Source organism: Sprattus sprattus (assembly GCF_963457725.1).
Source record: "Sprattus sprattus genome assembly, chromosome: 6".
Lineage (NCBI taxonomy): Eukaryota > Metazoa > Chordata > Actinopteri > Clupeiformes > Clupeidae > Sprattus > Sprattus sprattus.
In genome coordinates this window covers 3,518,231-3,540,074 of record NC_137925.1, presented here as the reverse complement: position 1 = coordinate 3,540,074, position 21,844 = coordinate 3,518,231, and the positions used below count along the sequence as shown (strand labels likewise).

The following is a 21,844-nucleotide window of genomic DNA, read 5'->3' as shown; positions in this document are numbered from 1 at the left end:
CTCTTCTCCACCCCTGTATACCCCTCAGTTTTTTTTCTTCTGAATCCTCAGTCTCTCTCTCTCCCTCCAGCTTTTTTTCTGTGCATGTGTGTGTGTGTGTGTGTGTGTGTGTGTGTGTGTGTGTGTGTGTGTGTGTGTGTGTTCGTCATTTCACAACTGTTGTTAATATGACGCATAATATCCTAACCACCGCATTTTATTTTATGATGCTCTGATACGGTTTTAAATAAAAGTCTGACTCAATCAAAGCATTTAAAACAGCAGGCTCATTTTAAAACAATCACCCCCCCCCCCCCTCAAATAGTGACAATTCAGAGAGGACAAAACTGACTAACAAACAGCTCCATAATGTGCATACCGAACATTTACTGCTGCTTGGGGAGCTCAGGGGGGGTGTGTGTGTGTGTGTGGGGGGGGGGGGACTATGCAAGAGAGAAAACAAGATCTCGTCTCCGTTTCCTCTCATGTTCAAGGGGATGTTTTTGTAGTCTTATTGATTCATTTTCCAATAAATCCTCTTTATTTTGGGTCAGATCACCTCCCTAAGTGAATTTGCCGGTCCTGTTTCCCAGGCTTTTGTTAAGTGTCGAGAATAATGAGTTTCTGGCTCAACTTGAAGGCTTGAAGCGCTGCTGCTGAGAGATGCGAGCTGCGCTGCATAAAAGAAATAGGGCAGCAATTAGTGTTTACCCCGTTTTTTTACAAGAGCCTACCACTTGGCAACTGTAATCTCCGCCCAAATCCGAGTCGAGGCAGGAGGCTAAATGTAACCGTGGCGGGTGTGTGTTCCCCCTTTGTCAGGTTCTCAGACAACCTCGAGCCCTCCGAGGAGAGCGATCACAAATATGTGAGGAGAAAGATCCCAACGGAAGGCTCCATTTGATGATGTAATAATGAGCTCAAGTGACCATAATTTATAATTATCTCCCTCTGGAACGAAATACTGTTTTCTGATTGGCTAATGGGGTGTACATTAAGTTCGTATAGATGGACACCTTGGACGTAGTCCCAGTAGAAAAGTTAAATCGCCGTTCCATATCAATGCTTTTGAATGGTTACCATTGACAACCAACGTAACTTTTTTTTTTTTTTTAAACTCACTACTTTCTCTAACGGGAGCACTAGGCTTCAAATCAAGAATTCATCAGGTTATTATGCATATTAGGTTTCCTAAAGATAAAGGAAATTCTAAATAATAATAATAAAAACATTTTTGGATGTTGTAAACGGGAGATAAGCGGGATAACGGATGGACTTCGCGGAGCAACTCCGCTGCGCGTCGTGGAGTTTTTTGCCCCGCATCGTCCATTATCTTTGTAAAACTGTACAGCTTGCCGGCCGTTATCCCTTACATGGCAGGTAATGTAAATTCTAGATCTGTACAGAATCATTCTGGAATGGCAAGCAAGAAAAAACTCACTCCTCAATGGAATAGTCGACTAACGGCAGTATATCACACTCGCCAACATCCCACAACGGAGCGCAGTGGTGAGACAATGTTGCAGTTGGTGGGATGCTCGACGGAGACTCGCTGCCAAAGGCATATCCGCTTTCAGAGGGTCAATCAATGATCAAATGACCTGCTAATGTTCTACTGCAGACACAGTTAAATATAATCGAGGTTGTTTTCTAGGCCCAATGCCTTTTTAATGACTAGCGCAATAACGAGGGGATGGAACTGGAGAGGGTTGCAGGAACGAAGAGAGTGCGAGGACGGAGCAGGGTAACTTGTTAAACTTCACCTTCAAAACGAAAGGGTAGACCCAGTGGTTACCCCCATCTCCAATGTTTTAACAGGCACAGTAAAATAGGAGCAGAGCAGTGGTGCACCCGTGCAAACATTTTTTTGTCAAGCAATAATGTCCTGTTTTAAACCAGCATGGCAACACAAAAACTCGTAAGCGGACAGTTATTTATGTGCTCGATGCAAATGGAGTTCATTGGCATTTCCTTTGCCCTTTTCATGAGGCCCTGGAGTACCTTCACTCACAACAACAACAGCAAAAAAGCAAATACAACACACACACACACACACACACACACACACACACTCAGACTAAAAACTCTCCTTAGAAAACGAGCGAATGAGAGAAAAAGAGAGTGGAAGAGAGAGGAAAAGGAGAGTTAGGAAGAGAGAGGGGGACACAAAGAAAGATAAAGAGAGGGGAGAGAAAGTGCCCCGGTCTTCTCATCCCACGACTTTAACAACTCCCCTTCAGACATGAGAAAGAGAAAAAGAGTATGACCACATGATTAGGCATCACACCTCCCACCTCCCCCCCCCCACCGCTTCGACCCCAAATACCCCTGTTCAGGCGGAGCCTCACAATGGAACAGTGGGGTGCTGCAGAGGGAGGAAGAAGGGGGGATGCGGGGGGGGCAAGTGAAGGGCAGAACCAACCCCTGAACCCCAAGCCCCTTCAACTGTCACCATTCATATCTCCCTCAGAGTGCCTCATGCTCCCAATGAGGTACGCTAATATCCAAAGCCTGTTTTTGTGTGCGTGGAACAACCACTGGCAAATACTTAGTTTCTCAATAGAGACAAATAAAAAAGTCCATATGAAGCAAATTGCACTAAATTGATTTCTCTGTCTGAAAAGAGGCAAGAGCACACCATATATCAATTAAAATTAATTAGGGCTTCTATTTTTTTTTTCATTGGATTTCCACCCACAAGCTAATTTGTCTCCGCTAAAAACGACCGTACTGGCAGTATGGCTCACACAGGTATTTACCCCCCCACCACCCCCACCCCCCACCCCATCCACACTCTCTTTCATTACTGTAATTACCTTACTGTATTTATATTTTAGGACACATTCCAACGCGTTATTATTGCATACTCCTAGATTATCTTTAAAAATATCCAGAAAAGCCTGGATTCCTTCAAAGTTACCAACAAAAACATGCCAATGAGAAATATCCAACGCTTTAAAAGGCGCTGCGACGCTATGTCCAAACTCAAGATTTTTTTTAATTTTTCTATTTTCTATTTTAAACAAGCTCAAACTTTATAGGTCGCCCCCTGTTTTGAAAGCCTACTATTGTGCCTTTTTTATATGAGCAACCCTTGGCAGCTACTTATCTCCAACAGCATGTCTTGACACAAAATGGGGCTCATATAGGCCTTAACAAAGTTACGCTCCGTTTCCGTGGCATGTATAATAACGTAAATGAGAACAGCATGTTCGTGTTTTCCTCAATCAATACGGCATGCTGTAACCCAAGTGGGGCTAGGGCCCGAGCCGGGTGCCTTGCACAGCTCAGGGAGGGCCCCGCTCACATCTACACAGATCTTTCACATCTTTAATTGGAGTTAAAGGACTGGAATTAGAAACTGTGTGTTAAGGCCTGTTCACAGAGCTGTGATTGGAGAAGTTCTGTGCGCTGGCAAGAGAGAGAGTGTGTGTGTGTGTGTGTGTGTGTGTGTGTGTGTGTGTGTGTGTGTGTGTGTGTGTGTGTGTGTGTGTGGCGGAGCACATTTGCACCACTTACACTATACAAATTACGAAGGGCTAGGCTACAGTAGGGAGACTTTGCAGGAAAGTCTCCGCTCTTGTTTTGGAGTCTGATCTCAAAGTGCCTGTGTGTGAGGGAAAGTGTGGGAGGCAGCTCTAAGAACGGGTGGGAAAGGAGGGGATCTTTTCAGCAGCAACAACACCCACCCTCGCACCCTCGCACCCCCAACCCCCCCCCCCCCCCCCCCCCCCCGCCTCTCATTTTTTCCTCCGAAATCTGGCTGTTAAAAGCGGTGTAAAATAAGACTAAACAAGTTGCAGATCACCAATCCCACCTCGTAAAAAGTGACACATGTGCGTATAGAAGGATGTGGGGAGAGAGAGACTGCACTTAAACACACACACACACACACACACACACACACACACACACACACACACACAGACAGACACACACACACACACAAACAGACAGACCACCATGGATATAAGATTACCAACATTGAAGTGCTCACCACCCAAAAGAAAGACTCTAATATGGACCCCCCCACACACACACACACACACACAAATAAAAGCACAAAAGCTGGTGCCTCAACCCAGCCGTCAAACCACACTCTCCAACTTCTCGTGCTATCAGTGAAAAATGAAGACGTCAACAAGGAGTGCGGCGAGGAAATATTTTGTTCTCCCGCCGCAAACGCTTACACACGAGAAACCCTCCACCATTTTGTGCACAGCTTTGCATTGGCGTGTCGGTACAAATGGTCTGGCTCAAAAGAGTGTGCAATCTACAACATCAGGAGAGAGAGCTAGAGAGAGAGAGAGAGAGAGGGAGCGATTGAGGCAGAGAGAGAAAGAAAGAGAGAAAGAAAGAAAGAAAGAAAGAGAGAGAAAGAGAGAGGGAGCGATTGAGGCAGAGAGAGAAAGAAAGAGAGAAAGAAAGAAAGAAAGAAAGAAAGAGAGAGAAAGAGAGAGGGAGCGATTGAGGCAGAGAGAGAAAGAAAGAGAGAAAGAGAGAAAGAAAGAAAGAAAGAAAGAAAGAGAGAGAGAGAGAGAGAGAGAGGAATGCAGAGAGAATCACATTCGCCGTAACTAATCCCAGCAGTCCCAAACTGACAGGCCTGCACATTTCCTCCTGGACTGTCACACAGCACAGAAACAAACGGCAGATTGGGTTTCAGCAGATGCAGGGGTGACCACAGCAAGAAGAAGAAGAAGAAGAAGAGAGAAAAAGAAAGAAAAGAAAAACAAGGACAGAAAGACAAAAGAGGGAGAAAGTAAAGGACTTGCTGAGACACTCAAAATCTGTCTCACGGAGAGACAACACCGCGTACCATTCTTCACTCAAGTTGGCTGTCTGAGCTCTAATGACAGTGGCTGTCGTAAGAGCTGAGAAATGATCACAGGATAACTGGACAGCTGGACAAGAGCCACCCCGGTCAGCTTTTATAGATAGTGTTGATTTTAAACACGGGGGCCCCTGTTCGACCCTTGTCTGAAACTAACACACAGAGGCTGCTTTTTTCTCTCTCCTTTCCCATCACGGCTCCTCTCCTCTCCTCTCCTCTCCTCTCCTCTCCTCTCCTCTCCTCTCCTCTCCTCTCCGCTCACGGCCGTAGCGGCCGTGTGGTGGCGGTGATGGCCAGCCCCCCCCCGTCCAGCTGCCTTCTATCACAGAAGGAAAAAAAAAAGGGGCCGCAGATGGACTCTTCATGGTCTGTAAAGATCCCCGCCACAGGCACACGGGCCCTCGCGGCAGCCAAGCTGGCCCGGAGCGGGCCAAGAACCACTCGGCGTCGAGAAGCCAGTGGATGCCAGAGAGCTCTTAGGGGATGATGGTCCTTGACTGGGCTCCCCTGGCCCCCGCAGTTGGACGGCAGTGTTGCGTTCTAATAAGTCCCCCGAACCGTGAAGAGGACGGCAGTGTTGCGCTCTAATAAGTCCCCGAACCGTGCAGAGGACGGCCGAGGAAGAGGAGGAAGAGGAGGAGAGTCTCCACAGCAGACAGCAGCGATTTCATGTATTTGATTTCCCTTCTTTATTTATATAGTTGAAAACACACACACTCACACACACACACACACACACACACACACACACACACACACACACCAGAGAGGATGTGGCGTCCTGTGAACAGCATGGTAAGGCCCTTAAAATAATAAATAAAAACTTTCCATGAGCTTCCAGGAGAGTGAAACCATTCAAGCAAAAACGTACACCATCTACAAGATTGGCAGTCTTGGGGGTAACAAAAAATGGTTCAGGGATGCTCCCTCTTTCCTGTCAGTTGAACCCCCCCACCCCCCACCTGTTGTCTCCCACCTCTTCACCTGTGGTTATCTTGTTTCGCTCTCCGGAGGGGCGTCTGGGCCCCTACAAAGGAAGGGGGAACCATTTTTCACGGCCATGTATGCAGCCTCCACAAAGGGGGCTTCTTAACAGGTGCTAACATAATACAGCTCGCTGTAAACTGCACACACTGGACTCATACCAAAAATATTTGAGAACAAAGGCGAGAAGAAAGGCGGGGGGGGGATATGTATGTGTGTGCGTGCGTGTGTGCATGTGTGTGTGTGTGTGTGTGTGTGCATGTGTGTGTGTGGAGGGAGGCGGACACGGTGAAGTCGGGGTAATAAATCTTGGAGGGGAATAACCTCCGCTTTGACACATTCAATTGAATCTTCTCGGCAGACAAAGTAAAAGATAGCATGGTCCCAAAGTTCAGATCGCTCCCATTGTTCATGTGCCAGAAGCAGAGAGCATGGCTGCTGGGAGAGGGGTGAGAGCCCACAGGCCTCGGGGATTCATCATCATGCATATTCCCCTCTCCGCCAAATGACTCACAACATTTATTATACTCCTCCGATTGTAAAGAACCCATGGAAGAAGAGCGGGGGCTGTCATCTCTGTGACACCCCAGAAAAGGGCTGCAACAGGGGGCACAACAGGTGACAGCAGAGTGTTCGAGTGTTTGTGTGAGTGTGTGTGTAGGAGTGTGTGTGTGTGTGTGTGAGAGGGTGTGTGTGTGTGTTTTTTTTTTTTTTTTTCATTTGCTGTTCTCATTTTCTGGAGCAACAGCAGGAAATTGAAACAAAAGACAAGCACACCGCACACAAACCGTTTCTCTATCTCTCGCCATTGTGTCCGATCTGAACGACCGCTCCAAAGCGTAGTGCTTTCCCTGGCCAGCGTGAAATCGCTGACGAGACGGTCCCTGTGCCGCTAACTATCTCCATCGTCGCTTGCAGATCCACAACACCTTCCACCTCCCTGCACTGCTAACCACTTTGCTGCTAGGCATATTAGCGCGTCACTAGTCATTGAAGTGAGGCAGAAGCCCTCAGCAAACAGATAACTGCAAGTGCTTTTGTGTGTGTGTGTGTGTGTGTGTGTGTGTGTGTGTGTGTGTGTGTGTGTGTGTGTGTGTGTGTGTGAGTGTCTGTGTCTGTTTAACTGCAAGTGCTTTTAGGGGGATGATCACAGGGAATTAGCGGGGGATGGAATTATTCAAATCACGTGGTCCAAATGACATTAAGGAACGACCGAGGGGGCTTCCTGTCGTCTTTTGTTGCCTCTATAATGAGACGATTTCACACACTTGTTAATGTTGCTCAATGACTTCTGCGATGGCCAAAGATCTTTTTTTCTTCTCGACCCCCTCAATCTGAGACTTCATGCATTTTTTAAAACGGCATGACTAAGAATGCACAATCCCCCCCCGGGCTCCCGACACTTTTTCGCCCTCCTCCATTAAGGCAGCGGGCTGATGCACAACCCCACAACATGATTAGACAGATCCATCCACTCACAGAAGCCGCTAGCTCTTCTTCTCCTTCTCCTTCTTCTCTTTTAACTCTTTCTAATCAAGGCCGACTTCCCACAAGCATGTTTAAGATGGCAATAATGTAACCCTTCGGAACACACATAACCCAAGGGGGAATTCCCACGTCGAGAGGTATGCACGCTGCAAGCCGGCAGCCAGGGATGAAGCGAGACAAGTCTCCCGACTGCTGAGAGACAGCTCGGAAGAGGAGGAGACCGTGGAAGAGGAGGAGACCATGGAGCAGAAATGAATCTGTTTTCTTTTGCATGGGTTTCTCTTAATCCATCTCAGTTTTTTTTGGCAGCTGCATACATTTGTTTGTCGTTAGAAGAACGTTTAGGCTGACAAAACCGCTGGCTGTCTGGCCTGCCTTCCAGCCAATGACAAAGAGACAAAAAAATATATCACGGAGCAAAACGCAACAAAACTATAAATCTATCAAGTTTTATTATCGCCTGAACGGAGGAACATGTCGTCGGAGCGTTTTTTACCCACGTCTCGTTTGTCTTCTCAGGGCCAGCGTCTACACTACAGTACGTGGCTCATCTCATTATGATGGAGCGACTTTAATACAGTTCAGCTGTATTATTCTGCAGTGAATGCTCGAGATGATTGAGAGTGCTCCAAATTTAGTGAGCCATCCAGCTGTCTTCTCTGCTAAACTCTGGGCTCCTTCAATAGGCATGCTGCACCTACACACACACACACACACACACACGACAAGCATGAACCATGTGAGAGGGGGTCGGGGGGGGGGGGAGATTGTCTGAGAGAGAGAGCGAGAGAGAAAGAGAGAGAAAAAAGAGGATGCATTTATGATGTGTACAGCCTGCAATTTAAAAGACTTAAGAGGCCAACTGTGAAGTCTCATCTCTCTAATGGCAGGGCTTTGATTTGCTTGATTGTCTCCAATATTGTGCAGACAATAAAAAGCAAAAACTGGGGGAGAATTTGCAATTCTAATCAGCTCCCTCAACAAGTCTGGGCAGCCGAGGAACAGCCAACACTCTCCTTCGGGATATCATTTAGCTGGGTTGGAAAATAATGACACAAAATCATTGCCATGGATACCATGGCCCATCCCAAAAGGAAAAGAATGGAGGATATTAATACACAAGCTCAGAGGACAAAATGAATTAGCGTTGAGATTAGGCTGATATGAGGTTAATGAGTCTCCCAGCTTTTTTTTTTTTTCAAGGGATAGAGTGTGAGAGCTGATCAACCCCCACAAGCCTACCCACCACCACCACCCCCCCACCTCCAAACACACCCACCTCAATGACAAACCCCCTGAAGCATTCGGCTCAACACCTGGTGTGCGGCATGTCGGTGCAGGTTCCACTGCGCGTTTTGCTAAACCACGACTGGGACTCCGAGACCCGAACACGTGGTGGACAACGAGGACTAAGCCTCGACGGAGTCGCCTACTGTCGAGATAATAAATTAATTAAAACGATTACTAGGAACCCCCGATGACAAACACCATTTCACTCAGCGAAGAATGACTGAGATAAATTGTACGTGGACCCATCTGTCAGGCTCTCTTGTAGTTTGGCTCTTTCTACAGTCATGTTCGTACGATAATGAGGGCTCGCGAAAATAAATGAGGCAAAACTGGCATGCAGACGACCACCGGTGCAGTGACGGGAATATAATTTCCCAATCAATCATCAGTACAGTCTCAAGTATGCCTTCGGTTTACTTAAGGAAATGAAAAAAATCGCGACCTGACCTAACTGCAAGACTAATGGCGGAGAAGAGGAAGAATAAAAGAGACTTCTGTGTCTGGATGTGTAAATTCATCCGTTAACTCGAGAGCTGTGTGTGAGCCCTCACAAGATGTGCCGAGACCATGAGAGGAAGGGAAGTTACACAAGAACAATGAGAGGAAAAGCCGCCTGTCAGACTAGAAGACATCTCTATATCCATGCAGACCCCTGCTGTGAAGGCCATGGGCAAGGCTACGGTGTCAGGGAGAAGCCATTTAGAAGGCATGATTCGAGCCTCACGTAAGGAATTCCTCATTTTCACCGCTCCTTTTGAGAAGGAGCACATGGTTTTGTCCAATTCTCCATGCCCAGGACTTGGCAACTGTGTGAGCCAAGTTCATTTACAAGATCCTCATGCCTTATCGTGTGATACGTCTATCAGAGATAGAGCTGAATCAATCAGAAGTCTTAGAACTGGCTTACACTGACAACTGAGCCTTTGTAGAAAAGAGTTGGAAGTTAGTTTGACATTGCAGTATTTTCGTTAGCACTTGTCTGGGTTACTGATGAGAGAGGTTTGAATAAAATATGCATGTAGAGATTTGAATAGAATATGTATCTGTAATGGGGCACAAAAAAAATCCAACTAGAAAATAAAAATGTTATCGGAGAGGAAGTGATCATGATTTTCACAAATTCAGGCATCAGGCAATTAGCACTTCCTTGTGTCACCCTCTTGGATAATGAGTTTATAATGAGTACCTCGTTTATGGAAAATCACTGGATGCTAAAAACTCTTTCTACCGCGGTTCAAAACACCCTAAAATGTCCAATTAATCAGTGAAGACAGAACAAAAAACAAAGGCGTAGGGGCAAATCAGATGTGTTGGCATGCATGCTTCATGCGGAGGCAGTAATCTATGCTCTCTGGTGTGCCTTGAAGAGGGACTACTTTCTAATGAAACGAAATGATCATTTCTGTGAAACAAGGCAAGCCCGGTCTCCGACTAATGAAACAGCAGTCGATTGGAGCAGGCCATCCATTGGTTTTCACCAGGCGAAACCGAACACCTCCTTAGCTCTAGTGTTAACACTGGCAAATTGCAAATAAAATAACGTGCAACGGCAGAGAGAGAGAGCTGCAAGTGGCCTGCATGTCTCCCCTCTACTCCCTACAGGCATGGAAAATGACTACACCCCCCACTACCACCAAACACATGCACACACACACATACACACACACACACACACACACACACACACACATCTTCCCTCGTTCCAGCAGTAGCTCCTTGAGTACTTATCGTTACTGTTATTCTAGAGAAGCTGTGCGATGCAAGAGGGGAAGGCCATTACAAAAGCTATATTATCATTATTGGAGCCATCTGTAACTCGCGCTCCACCTTAATCTTCACCAGAGCAAGGCCCCAGCTGACACCTCTTGCTCTCTCTCTTTCTCCCTTCCTCTTGCTCTCTCTCTCTCTCCCTTCCTCTTGCTCTCTCTCTCTCTCCCTTCCTCTTGCTCTCTCTCTCTCCCTTCCTCTTGCTCTCTCTATCTCTCCCTTCCTCTTGCTCTCTCTCTTTCTCCCTTCCTCTTGCTCTCTCTCTCTCCCTTCCTCTTGCTCTCTCTCTCCATTCCTCTTGCTCTCTCTCTCTCTCCCTTCCTCTTGCTCTCTCTCTCTCCCTTCCTCTTGCTCTCTCTCTCTCTCCCTTCCTCTTGCTCTCACTCTCTCTCCCTTCCTCTTGCTCTCTCTCTCTCCCTTCCTCTTGCTCTCTCTCTCTCCATTCCTCTTGCTCTCTCTCTCTCTCCCTTCCTCTTGCTCTCTCTCTCTCCATTCCTCTTGCTCTCTCTCTCCATTCCTCTTGCTCTCGCTCTCTCTCCCTTCCTCTTGCTCTCTCTCTCTCTCTCCCTTCCTCTTGCTCTCTCTCTCTCTCTCTCCCTTCCTCTTGCTCTCACTCTCTCTCCCTTCCTCTTGCTCTCTCCCTTCCTCTTGCTCTCTTTTTCTCCGGCACGCACTTGCTCTCCACCTTCCCATTTGTGGGAGCAGCTGTGCTCACGTCAAGCAATGTGAATCTGGACATGCATTATTCTTACCCACTTGACCAGAGCGGAGTGGCCTTCGCCGGCCCAGAAACCCTCCTGCACCGGCCCTCAGAAGAACCAAAGCCATAATATTTAGCCCTTCAAAGCCCACTGGCACCAGCCCTCTGCGTCCACTACACAGAAACACCCGAGCTAGCCGAGCAGCTTTGAAGGGCTTACAAACCTACGGAGGTGAACAAATTATTTCCCCCGACCTTTCTCTCTCACTCGCTCTTACTCGATCTTTCCCCTTTTTTCTTCTCGTTCTCCCTGTCTTCTTGTCGAGCTTCTCAGGGGCTCTTGTAACGTGCTACGTGTACGCTATAGGCTACACGGGTCTTAGCAGTGCCTAAGAGATTGCTCGCCTTGTTGAGACTACCAAAGCTCAAGGATCCGTCTGAGAGATGCTTTTTTATTCCTCCTCTCTTCTTCCGCTCTCTAAAAAGGAATTTATGGATCAACAAACCAACAGCAGGTGTCCTAGTCCTTTAATATGTATAAAGGCGATGTGAGTCACGGGCGCACACATGGGATGCCATTTCAACGCTCCAAATGCATGAGACACCAGTGTGATCCAATATTTATCACGACAACAGCAAGAGAATTTAAAAAAAAAACACAAATGCATGCACAGAATCTCAAGCACTGCCGCCTTGGTACACATCAGTGTACACCCATGGATCCTCAGAGCAACAATATGGGCAGCAGAGAGAGAGGGAGAGAGACAGAGAGAGGGAGGGAGAGAGGGGGAGAGAGAGAGAGAGAAAGAGAGAGAGAGAGAGAGAGGGAGGGAGGGAGGGGGAGAGAGAGAGGGGGAGAGAGAAAGAGAGGGGGGAGAGAGAGAGAGAGGGAAAGAGGAAGAGAAACTTTTCTTTTCTTTCTCCGAACTTTTCTTTCCTTCCTCTCCTTTTTTCCACCCTTTTGCCCATTTTTTTGTTCCGCCTCTTATTCAGCCTAGAGAGTAGAAGCGTTTAATTTCTGTGACTCTCGCAGGCCCATTCAGCAGGGGAGGCCCAATGGGAGAGGGCCGAGGGTGAATGGTGACTGACAGAACTGCCGATTGCCTGTGAGGAGATTAAGCCCGGTGCTCCAGACCATGACACAGTCGGCGGGCAGAAAGCCGGAGGGGGAGCCCCCGAAACACGCCCAGCGAGCGCGGGGCGCGGAGGAGCGAGGACGACGGCACCACCCGCTGCAGGCCTGCTGATGCCAGGCACCGACCGACGCGCCACAGCTTTTCCACATTAACTCCGGTGTCCGGAGCAGCGATATGCACTCTCCACACACACACACACACACACACACACACACACGCACTCTGAGGAGAAACAGATGGGACTGCCGACTCCTAAGGCGAGCGTATAGAACAGAAACCCATGCATCTAAATCACGGGAGGCCACGCAGGAGTGCGTCTCCTCCTCACGGCACATCTAACACTGGCTGCTGCTCCTGCCTGTCTTGGCCCTCTCCACACACACACACACACACACACACACACACACGCACACACACACACACACACACACTCACACAGACGCACACACACACACACACACACACACACACAGACACACACACACACACACACACACACACACACACACACACACACACACACACACACACACACACACACACACACACTCTCTCTCCTATCGCACCCCGGTTCCTCTCTCCTTCAGGTGGTGCACATGGTAGCATTTCAGGCTGCTCCAGCCTTCTTCTTCTTCTTCTTCTTTCTGCCTTTTTATTTTTTAACTATATCTTCCTCCCGGTATTAAATCTCCCTGAAACATAAGGCTTTAATACCCAAACACATCATAAAAACAAACACAAGCGGTAACTTGAACCAGATGAGGAGCAGATGAAACAGCTTCCTCTCCATAACTTATATGTGTTATTAAAAAAAAAAAGAGAGAGAAAGAGAGAGAGAGAGAGAGAGAGAGAGGCGCGGATTATTTACTTTTGCAATACCGGTGGAGAGGAGGGGGAAATGTGGCTCCCCTGCTGGGGAAGAGCTGGTGTGTTTTGGGGAGGGCTAGTGGTGTGTGTGTGTGTGTGTGTGTGTGTGTGTGTGTGTGTGTGTGTGTGTGTGTGTGTGGAGCACTGGGAAGAAAAATGTCTACCTCTCTACCACAGTCAAGCCAAAACAGTGACAGTGACAGTGACATCTTCATATGCCTGGATTAATCAGCAGACAGCAGTGATGAGACAAAGAGTCAATCATACAAAAGCACCTCCCCATCCCCCATCCCCCATCCCCCCCATCCCCCCCCCCCCCCCCCCATCCGCGCAGCAGTAGCCCAGCTCACTCTCTCTGAGGTGGGTTTGCATTGGGATTTACTTGGAGAATTAAACCTGCTTAAACCTAAGAGCTCTTTTAATACTCGATGCCATTGTTAGGTTCAGACGAGGAGATTGGTCTACTGAACCTTCACCTTCACCCTAATGGTGTTTCTTCCTAGTCTGTCCTACTTTTTTCCCCCCTCTGCGATTGTGAGGATACTTTTTGATTGATTGCCAGACCTCTTTTGTGTATGTGTGTGTATGTGTGTGTGTGTGTGTGTGTGTGCGTGTGTGAACGTCGGAGAATAAAATAAAAGGAATTCAGACAAAAGCAACCGAGGACAATCTGTGACCATTTGACTCCATCAATCAAGACTGCAATCAAAATAATTCAATTATGATGCCTCAAATCCCTCTGGCTTATGGTCTACCTCCCCCTCAGCCTGCACACAAATTCAATTGAAAGACAATACATATATGATGGTCTTAACCCCCCCCCCCCCCCCCTCTCTGTATTTGAAGTCTTTTTCCATGACTTACATTTTCCAACTATTAACAGGAGAGCCTGAACGGTTGGGCGCATCTATAAAAACAACTTTTCTCTAGTCGGGGGGGGGGAGTGCCCTTCCCATCTCAAAACGAAAAAGTTTCAGACAATCTCAAGGTGCACCGTTAAAACGAGAGAGAAGAAAAAGAATGAGAGAGATAAATACATTTTCAGATAAGAGTTCACTGGAGGGACAAGGCCTGCACTACAGATCTCTCCTCAGCAAACTTTCAAGTCCATCTCCCGCACTCCATCTCACATCAAGGAAAGGTTTGCAAATACCTAAAGGTGGAACTTGAAAAGTGAAGTGTTTTTGTTCAGTTTTCTTTTCCTTTCTTTTCTCTCTCTGGTCTTTCGAATGAGTATTAGGGTGTGTGCGATTTGGTTTTCCGATTTCTATAGAGTGAAAAGCGGGCGGGAGCAGTTTTGGCAGGGGGTGGGTTGGGGTGGGGTGTATGGGGTGCACTGGGTTTTGGTGAGAGCTTTTTTTTTGGGGGGGGGGGGGGGGGTGGTGGTGTGTAAGGATCAGTGGTGGGCCTCCTATAGTGGTGCAATTGAAGCCCTCGTCACAGCTGCCACACAGCTTGGAGCGCGAGGACTCCCGGCCATGTCAGGATCCGGGCAGGGCGGCCGTAAACAGCGTGACTTTTCATCCAGCCTTTTATTCAGTCCGGCGCAATGGACTGAGCACCATTTTCATGCTGGGAGGTTTGCATTGAGCCGGGCTGAAGCAGGGGCCTCCTGAGTGGGCCCGGGACCGAGAGAGAGGGCCCCGGCGGGGCCCGAGAGAAAGCCTCCAGCTGTGAGGACACAGAGGAACGCGCTGGGTTTTGTGCTGTCTGGTCCCCACCAGCTCCAGATATGCGGTGGGAAAAAAAAAGACAGAAAAGAGACAAAAAAGGGGAGCAAAGACAGAGAGAGCGAGAGAGAAAGAGAACGAGAATGAAAGAAAAAGAAAAACAATCGCCGACAAGAGAAACAGACACGCAAGTAGTTTGTCCACATGCAAACCTCCAGCTTATAATATTTGACACGTATGCCGGACTGGAAGGGATGAATTCCTTCAAACAGATTAATGGAAAAATGAGTCGTTTTCCCCTCTCGGCCCAAGACCACTAATAGTGATAAAATCCAAGGATTATGTGCTGCTATTTCCAAGCATGCCTAATGGTCTCCATTTCGCCCCTCTTTATCCAGTGAATGGATTAGGACTGTTTTATAATTAATATGGAGGATTGTAAGTGCGAGTCCATCTGGTGCTGTGACACACTTACAGAGGGGTCTGCCCAGCAGGAAGGGTATCATCTATTCAATTAGATCTGCGCCCTAGAAGTGGGTTCTAATGGGTTTTGAAATGGCTGTCACATCCATCCGTTCCACGGACCCCCATTCCTCTACGCGTCCTGCCACAGCCCCGTGATCTCATAACGCTGTTCTTCCCTCTCCCTCCCTCCCTCCCTCTCTCTCTCTCTCCCTCTCTCTCTCTCTCTCTCTCTCTCTCTCTCTCTCTCCACTCTATAAGTAGAGAGTGGGAAAGGAAAAGAGACACTCTCTCTTTTTCTTCCCCACTCTCTCTTCGCTTAAGGCACAAAACTTTCTCTTTTCCCACTTCCCCCTGCACTCTCTCTTTCTCTCTCTGTAACACATGGAAGTAATCTTTGGGCTATGTGTGTGTGTATGTGTGGAGGCCTGTGCTGATGGGCAGTGTTGGCTCCATGTTGACACCCTCCCAGCTCGCGGGCCAGGTCTCTCATTTGCACATTCAGTGTTGAAGGCTGTTTCCTGCGAGCGAGAGAAACTTCTTTAAATGTCCTCGGGGTCACCCTCATTTAAATTGCTGCCACTGTCTCTGAGGTTCTGGAACCGCATCCAGCTAAACTTGTGTCCATGCCAGCCAGAGCTTCGGCCAGACAAACAGGAAAGCACCATCAGTGGGGGCACACATACGTATAGCCCCACAACCATTGCCACTCTTTTCCTCGTTTTTGTGTTTTTCCGTTTTTTTTCTCTCCTCTCTCCTTTGTTCAGGTTTAACAAGATGGCAGCACAATTCCACACGTTGCAGTTAGTGCACTTTAAAATTTGGCATTTGCACATGGTAGCACTTCTGACCGCAATTTAAACGCTCGAGGTCTATTTTCAAAACCATTAAGTCTCGAGTTCTGACCACACCACCACAAGTGGTAGTAACTAAACCTGCCACACCACTATTGGCAGGTAATGAGCTTGAGCAGAAAAACACACAAACTTGTGCAAATGTGAAACTCGGAAGGAATTGAAGCAAACATTAGACCATCTGTTCGTGGAAAGTGAATAAAATAAACTACATTTGGCACAAACAGAGTGTGTGTGGGGGGGAGTATTAAAAAAGGAATCGAAGAACAGCCTTTAGCCTTAAGGACCCTAAAAGTTTGCGTGAAGGTGCTTCAGTTGGCCGGTTGAATCACTGGCACAGGAGCAGCTGTCTCAGAGAGAAAGGTCTCGGACAGAGCCTTCCTTTTAAGAGCGGAGCCACCAGTTGCTTCCTATAAGTGGAATAGCAGTTTGCCTGGGCTCGCACACAATGGCGGGTTTCTACTTGTGCATTATTCCCGAGCTAAGTAGTCATGAGAAGGCTCTAAGTCCTTGCTCTTTGTAATGAGATCTGTATCACTGGGAAATGTGATCAGAGCCTGGGTGGACGAGAAGGGGAGGGGAGGGGAGGGCAAGAAGGAGAGCGCCGGGTGCCGAGACTAGTGGAAGGGGGTTGACTGAAGGGGTGGGGAGGGGGAGGGGGGAGGGAGGGGATGAGAGGGTGAGCAGGGCGCGAGGGCGAAAGGCTGGGGCGGTACAAAAAAACAGTTCCGTGACAACCCCTCCCTTCAAGCGCAGGCCCCCGGTTTTCCGAGGGTGGGATTTTAATCATTGGACGAGGGCCAGTTCATCGCAACACTGTCACTTGTGATCACAGGAACATCACGGGTGATGTCAGGACTCTCCCTCTTCCCAGTGACTTTAATATGTTAACTACAGGCCACTCAGTAACTGGTGATTTATTACACCCGACACACAAACCCAAACTGAGGGAAAGTGTGTGGGGGGGGGGAGAAAATACTGGAGAATGGAGAGATAAAGACAAAATCAAAAACAGAGAGGAAAAGAGAGAAAGGGGGGAAGAGACAGAGGAAGTAAAGGAAAAGAGAGGAAAGGAGACAATTACTTGGTGAGAATGGAGAGAGAAAGAGAGAAAACACAGAGGGAGAATGAAGTGATAAAGACAGAATCCGAAACCGAGAGAGAGAGAGAGAGAGAGAGATTGGGAGTATAAAGGGAACATCTTCCATGCAGAGGAAATATTGACTCTCTCCTAACACCTTAGCCATTCCAACTTTGGAATCAAACACACGGATCTGTGAGCACTCCAGGTCTGTTTTTATTTCTCTTTGCGCCTGATGTTTACAAGCAAGCTTAAATAAATACGGGGGAGCCCACAGCTCCTTAGGCATGCAGGAGATGTGACAAGTGTTCCTAAAGGAGGCCTCAGCCTGGCCATTTCAGCACAGCTTGTCTTGTGTTTCTTTTTCTCTCCCCCTTCTCATTTATTTTTTTTCCCTTTCCTTTCCTTGCCTTTCCCTGCCTTGCCTTGCCTTGCCTTGCCTTGCCTTGCCTTGCCTTGCCTTGCCTTGCCTTGCCTTGCCTTGCCTTGCCTTGCCTTGCCTTGCCATTCCCGTCAACAGAAATAAACAGTAACTGGTTCATGTGGTTTGGCGCTCCAGAGAAGGTAGCATTTGGCCCCATGTTTAACGCGTTCAACTCTCCAGCTCCGATAGTCTCCCAGCTCCGATAGTCTCCCAGCTCCGATAGTCTCCCAGCTCCTCGAGGCCGACGCTAAGTTTAACAAGAGCACATCAGTACAGTGAGATGGCCAGCAACACACTAATGCCTTTATTTCTTTTTACCCAATTAATCAAAAGAGGCAAGCGATCAATCTCACATTACTGACCACTATTTACCATTTAAATTGACTTAGCAACAAGTCTTACTTACGGGCCACTGTACCCCCACTGTAAAGATGTAATGGATTATTGACTTTATAAAAAAATATAATAATAATAATAATTTAAGTTTTAGAACAATGAGACAAAAAACAAAAGTCTAAAGCAAACTACGCAACACAAACCTACTAATTTCTCATCTTTCCGGAACCGAGCGAATTGTTTTCCCACTGCATCCTTATCTCTGAGACCCCACGCACTTAAATTATCTAGTATCCATGTTTCAAGGGTGCAGGGGTTAAAATTAATTGAGTCAGCCTCGGCTACGGGGAATACCGGAGAGGTTGGTGATCTCTGTGAATAAAAATCCATACAGACAAACAGCTACCTCAGAGAGGCCCAGCAGGCCATAGCACAGATCCTCTCAGCATCATAATTCATGGTCTATTTGGGAAGTGCTGTGCAAAGATTGTATTGTTATTGTTCCACAGCAAGGAAGAGGATGGCAGAATTAATTTATTAGGGGCACAGCAGTAGGACTCCCCAAAGTGGGAACAGGAATCCAACTATAGCTGTAAATCTAGTCTAGACCACGGAATACTTTTTTTTCCCCCGGCGTTATCGGCAGATTCTGACCAACTTGAGAAGTGGGAAAGATGTGCCGCTAACGGTGTCAGGAGAGAGACAAGGGCAAAAGAAAACGAAGGCACTGAATTGTTCATGGATGGTGTGCGTTGGGTGGCGGGCGGTCTGTGGCTGTGTTCCCAGCTGTGTTTGGCTGACGTTATTTCAAGAAGGCCTCGTCGTTGTGATGTGGGGCGAGAATAGGATCTCACTACACATTTTCTTTCAATCAGAAGACCAGAGGCAGGATGTAGAAATCTGGAGGTTTATTATTGTAATCAATAAGCTACAATAAGGAGATGGTCCATGGATTAGCTCGATCTCATTGTATGAATGGTCTGCAGTTCCATTTTAAGGCCTGTCAATTGTGGGGTGTGTTCCATCTGGTTGTCTGCCAAAACCAATCAGAAATAACTATTCCCTCTTCTCTAACTCCTCTGAAACCTCCTAGGTGTGTGTGTGTGTGTCGTGACAGGCTCCCCCCGGGACCCCCTCCTTTCTTGGAATGTGCCTGTGTAGTAACTTTATTGCTCCCTCTAACATCAGTGAATCATTTCTATGGCTAAGTCACTGTTTTCCCAACTAGTCTGCCTTCCCTCAGTGAGACTTTCATACAGATGAGTTAATCCATGTTCATCTAAACATAAAATAGATCCTACAGTTGCATGGCTGGGTACATTTCATCCATTTTTAATGAGAAGCTGAGCTGTAATGGAACACATGAACTAATCGGCTCAAAGGCCCATAACTTAAAAGGGGAAATGGATATTAATTGATTAATTGATTTATTATTTTATGTTGTTATTGAAAAAGCAGTGTCTCCCAGAAGAGAGGTCAAATCTGCAAATGGAAAAGACATCTCTCAGAATCCCCTGTCACATTTAACACACACACACACACACACACACACACCTGAAACAGACCTGGAATTAATCTCTTTTAAATCAAAAGAGCGGCTCAACTTTTAAAAACAGCAGCTGCCAAACTCTGGCTATAGCTGTCCCTGTGAAACGCTTGTTATTCATAAAAAGAAAAATACTTTAAACTTAAAGCACTCTCTTTCTCCAGACTTCCGAAGGCATATGGTATTTTCAAGGTAATTACAGTTGAACAGCAGCAGAATTTTTTATATCAAAATTGCAACTTCAAAGGAAGTATTCTAAAGGAGAAATAGATTCCTTTTTTTAAATGTCTCCAATGCACATTGAATTAGTTACCGTCCACGCTTTGATATGATTGGTCTGGACAATTTAGATGCAAGGGCCTAAACAAACACAGTGGGTCCATGCCGCCTTGCTGTCTAAAAGAATCTGAAGCTCAATGCATTCAGTCCCAGTAAAGCCCGAAACCTATAGACATTCCAAGCCAGAACCGGAGAAGCCAAAGTTCCCCCCTCAAACATTCGGAATGATTTCTCCACAAACCTTTTCGCATTGTTACTGATGGAGTTTGCCAGATGCCTCCTCCATTTTGCCATTATGCCAACATATGACTTGAATAAATCCCCCTCAAACCAGAAAAGAGTCGGGCATGGGCAGACCAACAGAGTTAACACGCAAGGCTTAGTTGGAGAGAGTTTACTTTGACAGAGGGTGCTGCGACTGAGGCCAAGAAGTTGACAAGCCAGCCATATCTGTAAATAAATGATATCAGCAGAATTTCTGCAACTGCACCAAAACTTAATCGTCCATTGCAGTACAGCTGTGTCATAATATGGCTAAATTAAATAAATACATATTGACATACATAAAGTAAAGAAGCATAAGACTAAACTTTCTGTTGGCCTGAACAAACCAATATTATTTTTATGCTTGAGATATTTAAATTACATTAGAGGTGGAAAAGTTAAATCAACAGTTAAGTTTGGATTTCATGTGCCAGAAGTTTAGGAGACGTTTGTGACTCTAGGTGCGCTTACACTTCTGATTTGTGTTCGCTTGCAAACAGCTCTAGATATTTTCAGGGTGTAAAAACGTGTCAACTGACATGAGGACAATTATCATAAGTAGGTAGCTTAATGTGGCAGTTATAATATGATAATTACGTTCACGTTTGGATGGCGCCTGTTTTTGCCCCTGTTCTGTATGCATCCTCGAGACTTCTTTCTTTTGCGGCAGACTTGAACAAGGCTGAAAATCAGCCCGGTCTCGTCGCATTCATGAGAATGACGGCGAATGTATGCCAAAGGAAGTCGCACGTCGTTAGAATGACAATAGGAACAGAGAGTCACATAAATTTACCCGGGGCCGCCACGCGATTAATAATAAAACCAAATGCCGGCTTGCTTTTGATAAAAATGAGCTGATGAAATGTATAATTCTGTGAGCCCATTTTCAACCTACGCCGAAACAGATTAGAGAACCTGCCGATTAAATGCAAGCAATTCATTACTGCTCCATGTTTCTGTGAGAATTAATGCGCGAGACCTTTGACCTTCAGATAAGAAGTAGTCTACAAATTAGCCTTCACTGACATTTAAGCGGGCGCGTAGTACATTGTATTTGCTGTATAATGAAATTGTATGAGCTGTTCAAAGGGAGATTGTGTGGGCCTGTAGATTATTAAACAGTGTGGGTACCCTGGGACTAGGCCTTGCATTATTTTTTATCTTTCATTTTCAAATGAAGACTATTGTGAATATATGTTGTGAGTCTGATAATATCTTCCCAGACTAAATCTGTACCTTGACACACTTGGCATCATTCTGGGTGACATTTACTGGCATCATTTTTCATGCTCTGCTATTTCGGCAAAACGTCAAACTGAACACAAAAGCCTTAAGACACGCGCTGTGAAATGGCTATTGTGCGGTCCGTTGGCATGCAGTAGACACATTTTGCATTTAGATGACACGTTATCAGACTACGAGCCAATTGGCAAGAATGTTTAAACTTTTGTGGCCATGATACTGACCGGAGAAAGAATGTCATACTTACTTGGGATTTTGTGTGCTCCAAATGATTGTTTCCAGGGATTTGGCTAATGGCAGGGCGAACCTGCATATGACAATACAAATCCAAAGGTAATATTTCCAACATCCGAGTCCAGCCATTCTCATCATATCGCGGTACAGTTTTTCAAAACGGCTGTATGTCTGTTTGATATTCGGTTTCGGCTGGTGAAGTCTATGGCTTTTCAATCGGGAGCATGTGCGACCGATATCGGATACATAATCTTTTGTCCAGTTACATGCAGACTTTGTATTGGAAAGCTTGTCCTTGGCTGAATGGCAAAAACGGTAGATTTGCCGTATATGAAGTGTAACTCGTCGTGGTGTGGAGACGAGACGAAACACTACACCGTCTTTGGTTGGACGCAGGCTTCGTAATC

General features: G+C 46.7%; 1 protein-coding gene across 1 annotated transcript in view; it reads right to left on the bottom strand.

Moving 5' to 3' along the window:
• LOC308366553 (ephrin-B1-like) overlaps positions 1 to 21,575 on the bottom strand; it is a gene marked incomplete at both ends in the record, with an annotated part of 46,989 nt that extends 25,414 nt beyond the window's left edge. The window contains one exon of the mRNA XM_080840270.1: positions 21,451 to 21,575. Within this exon, the coding sequence (XP_080696396.1) occupies positions 21,451 to 21,575 (125 nt within the window). The remainder of the gene's footprint in view (positions 1 to 21,450) is intronic.
• Positions 21,576 to 21,844: the final 269 nt, after the last annotated feature.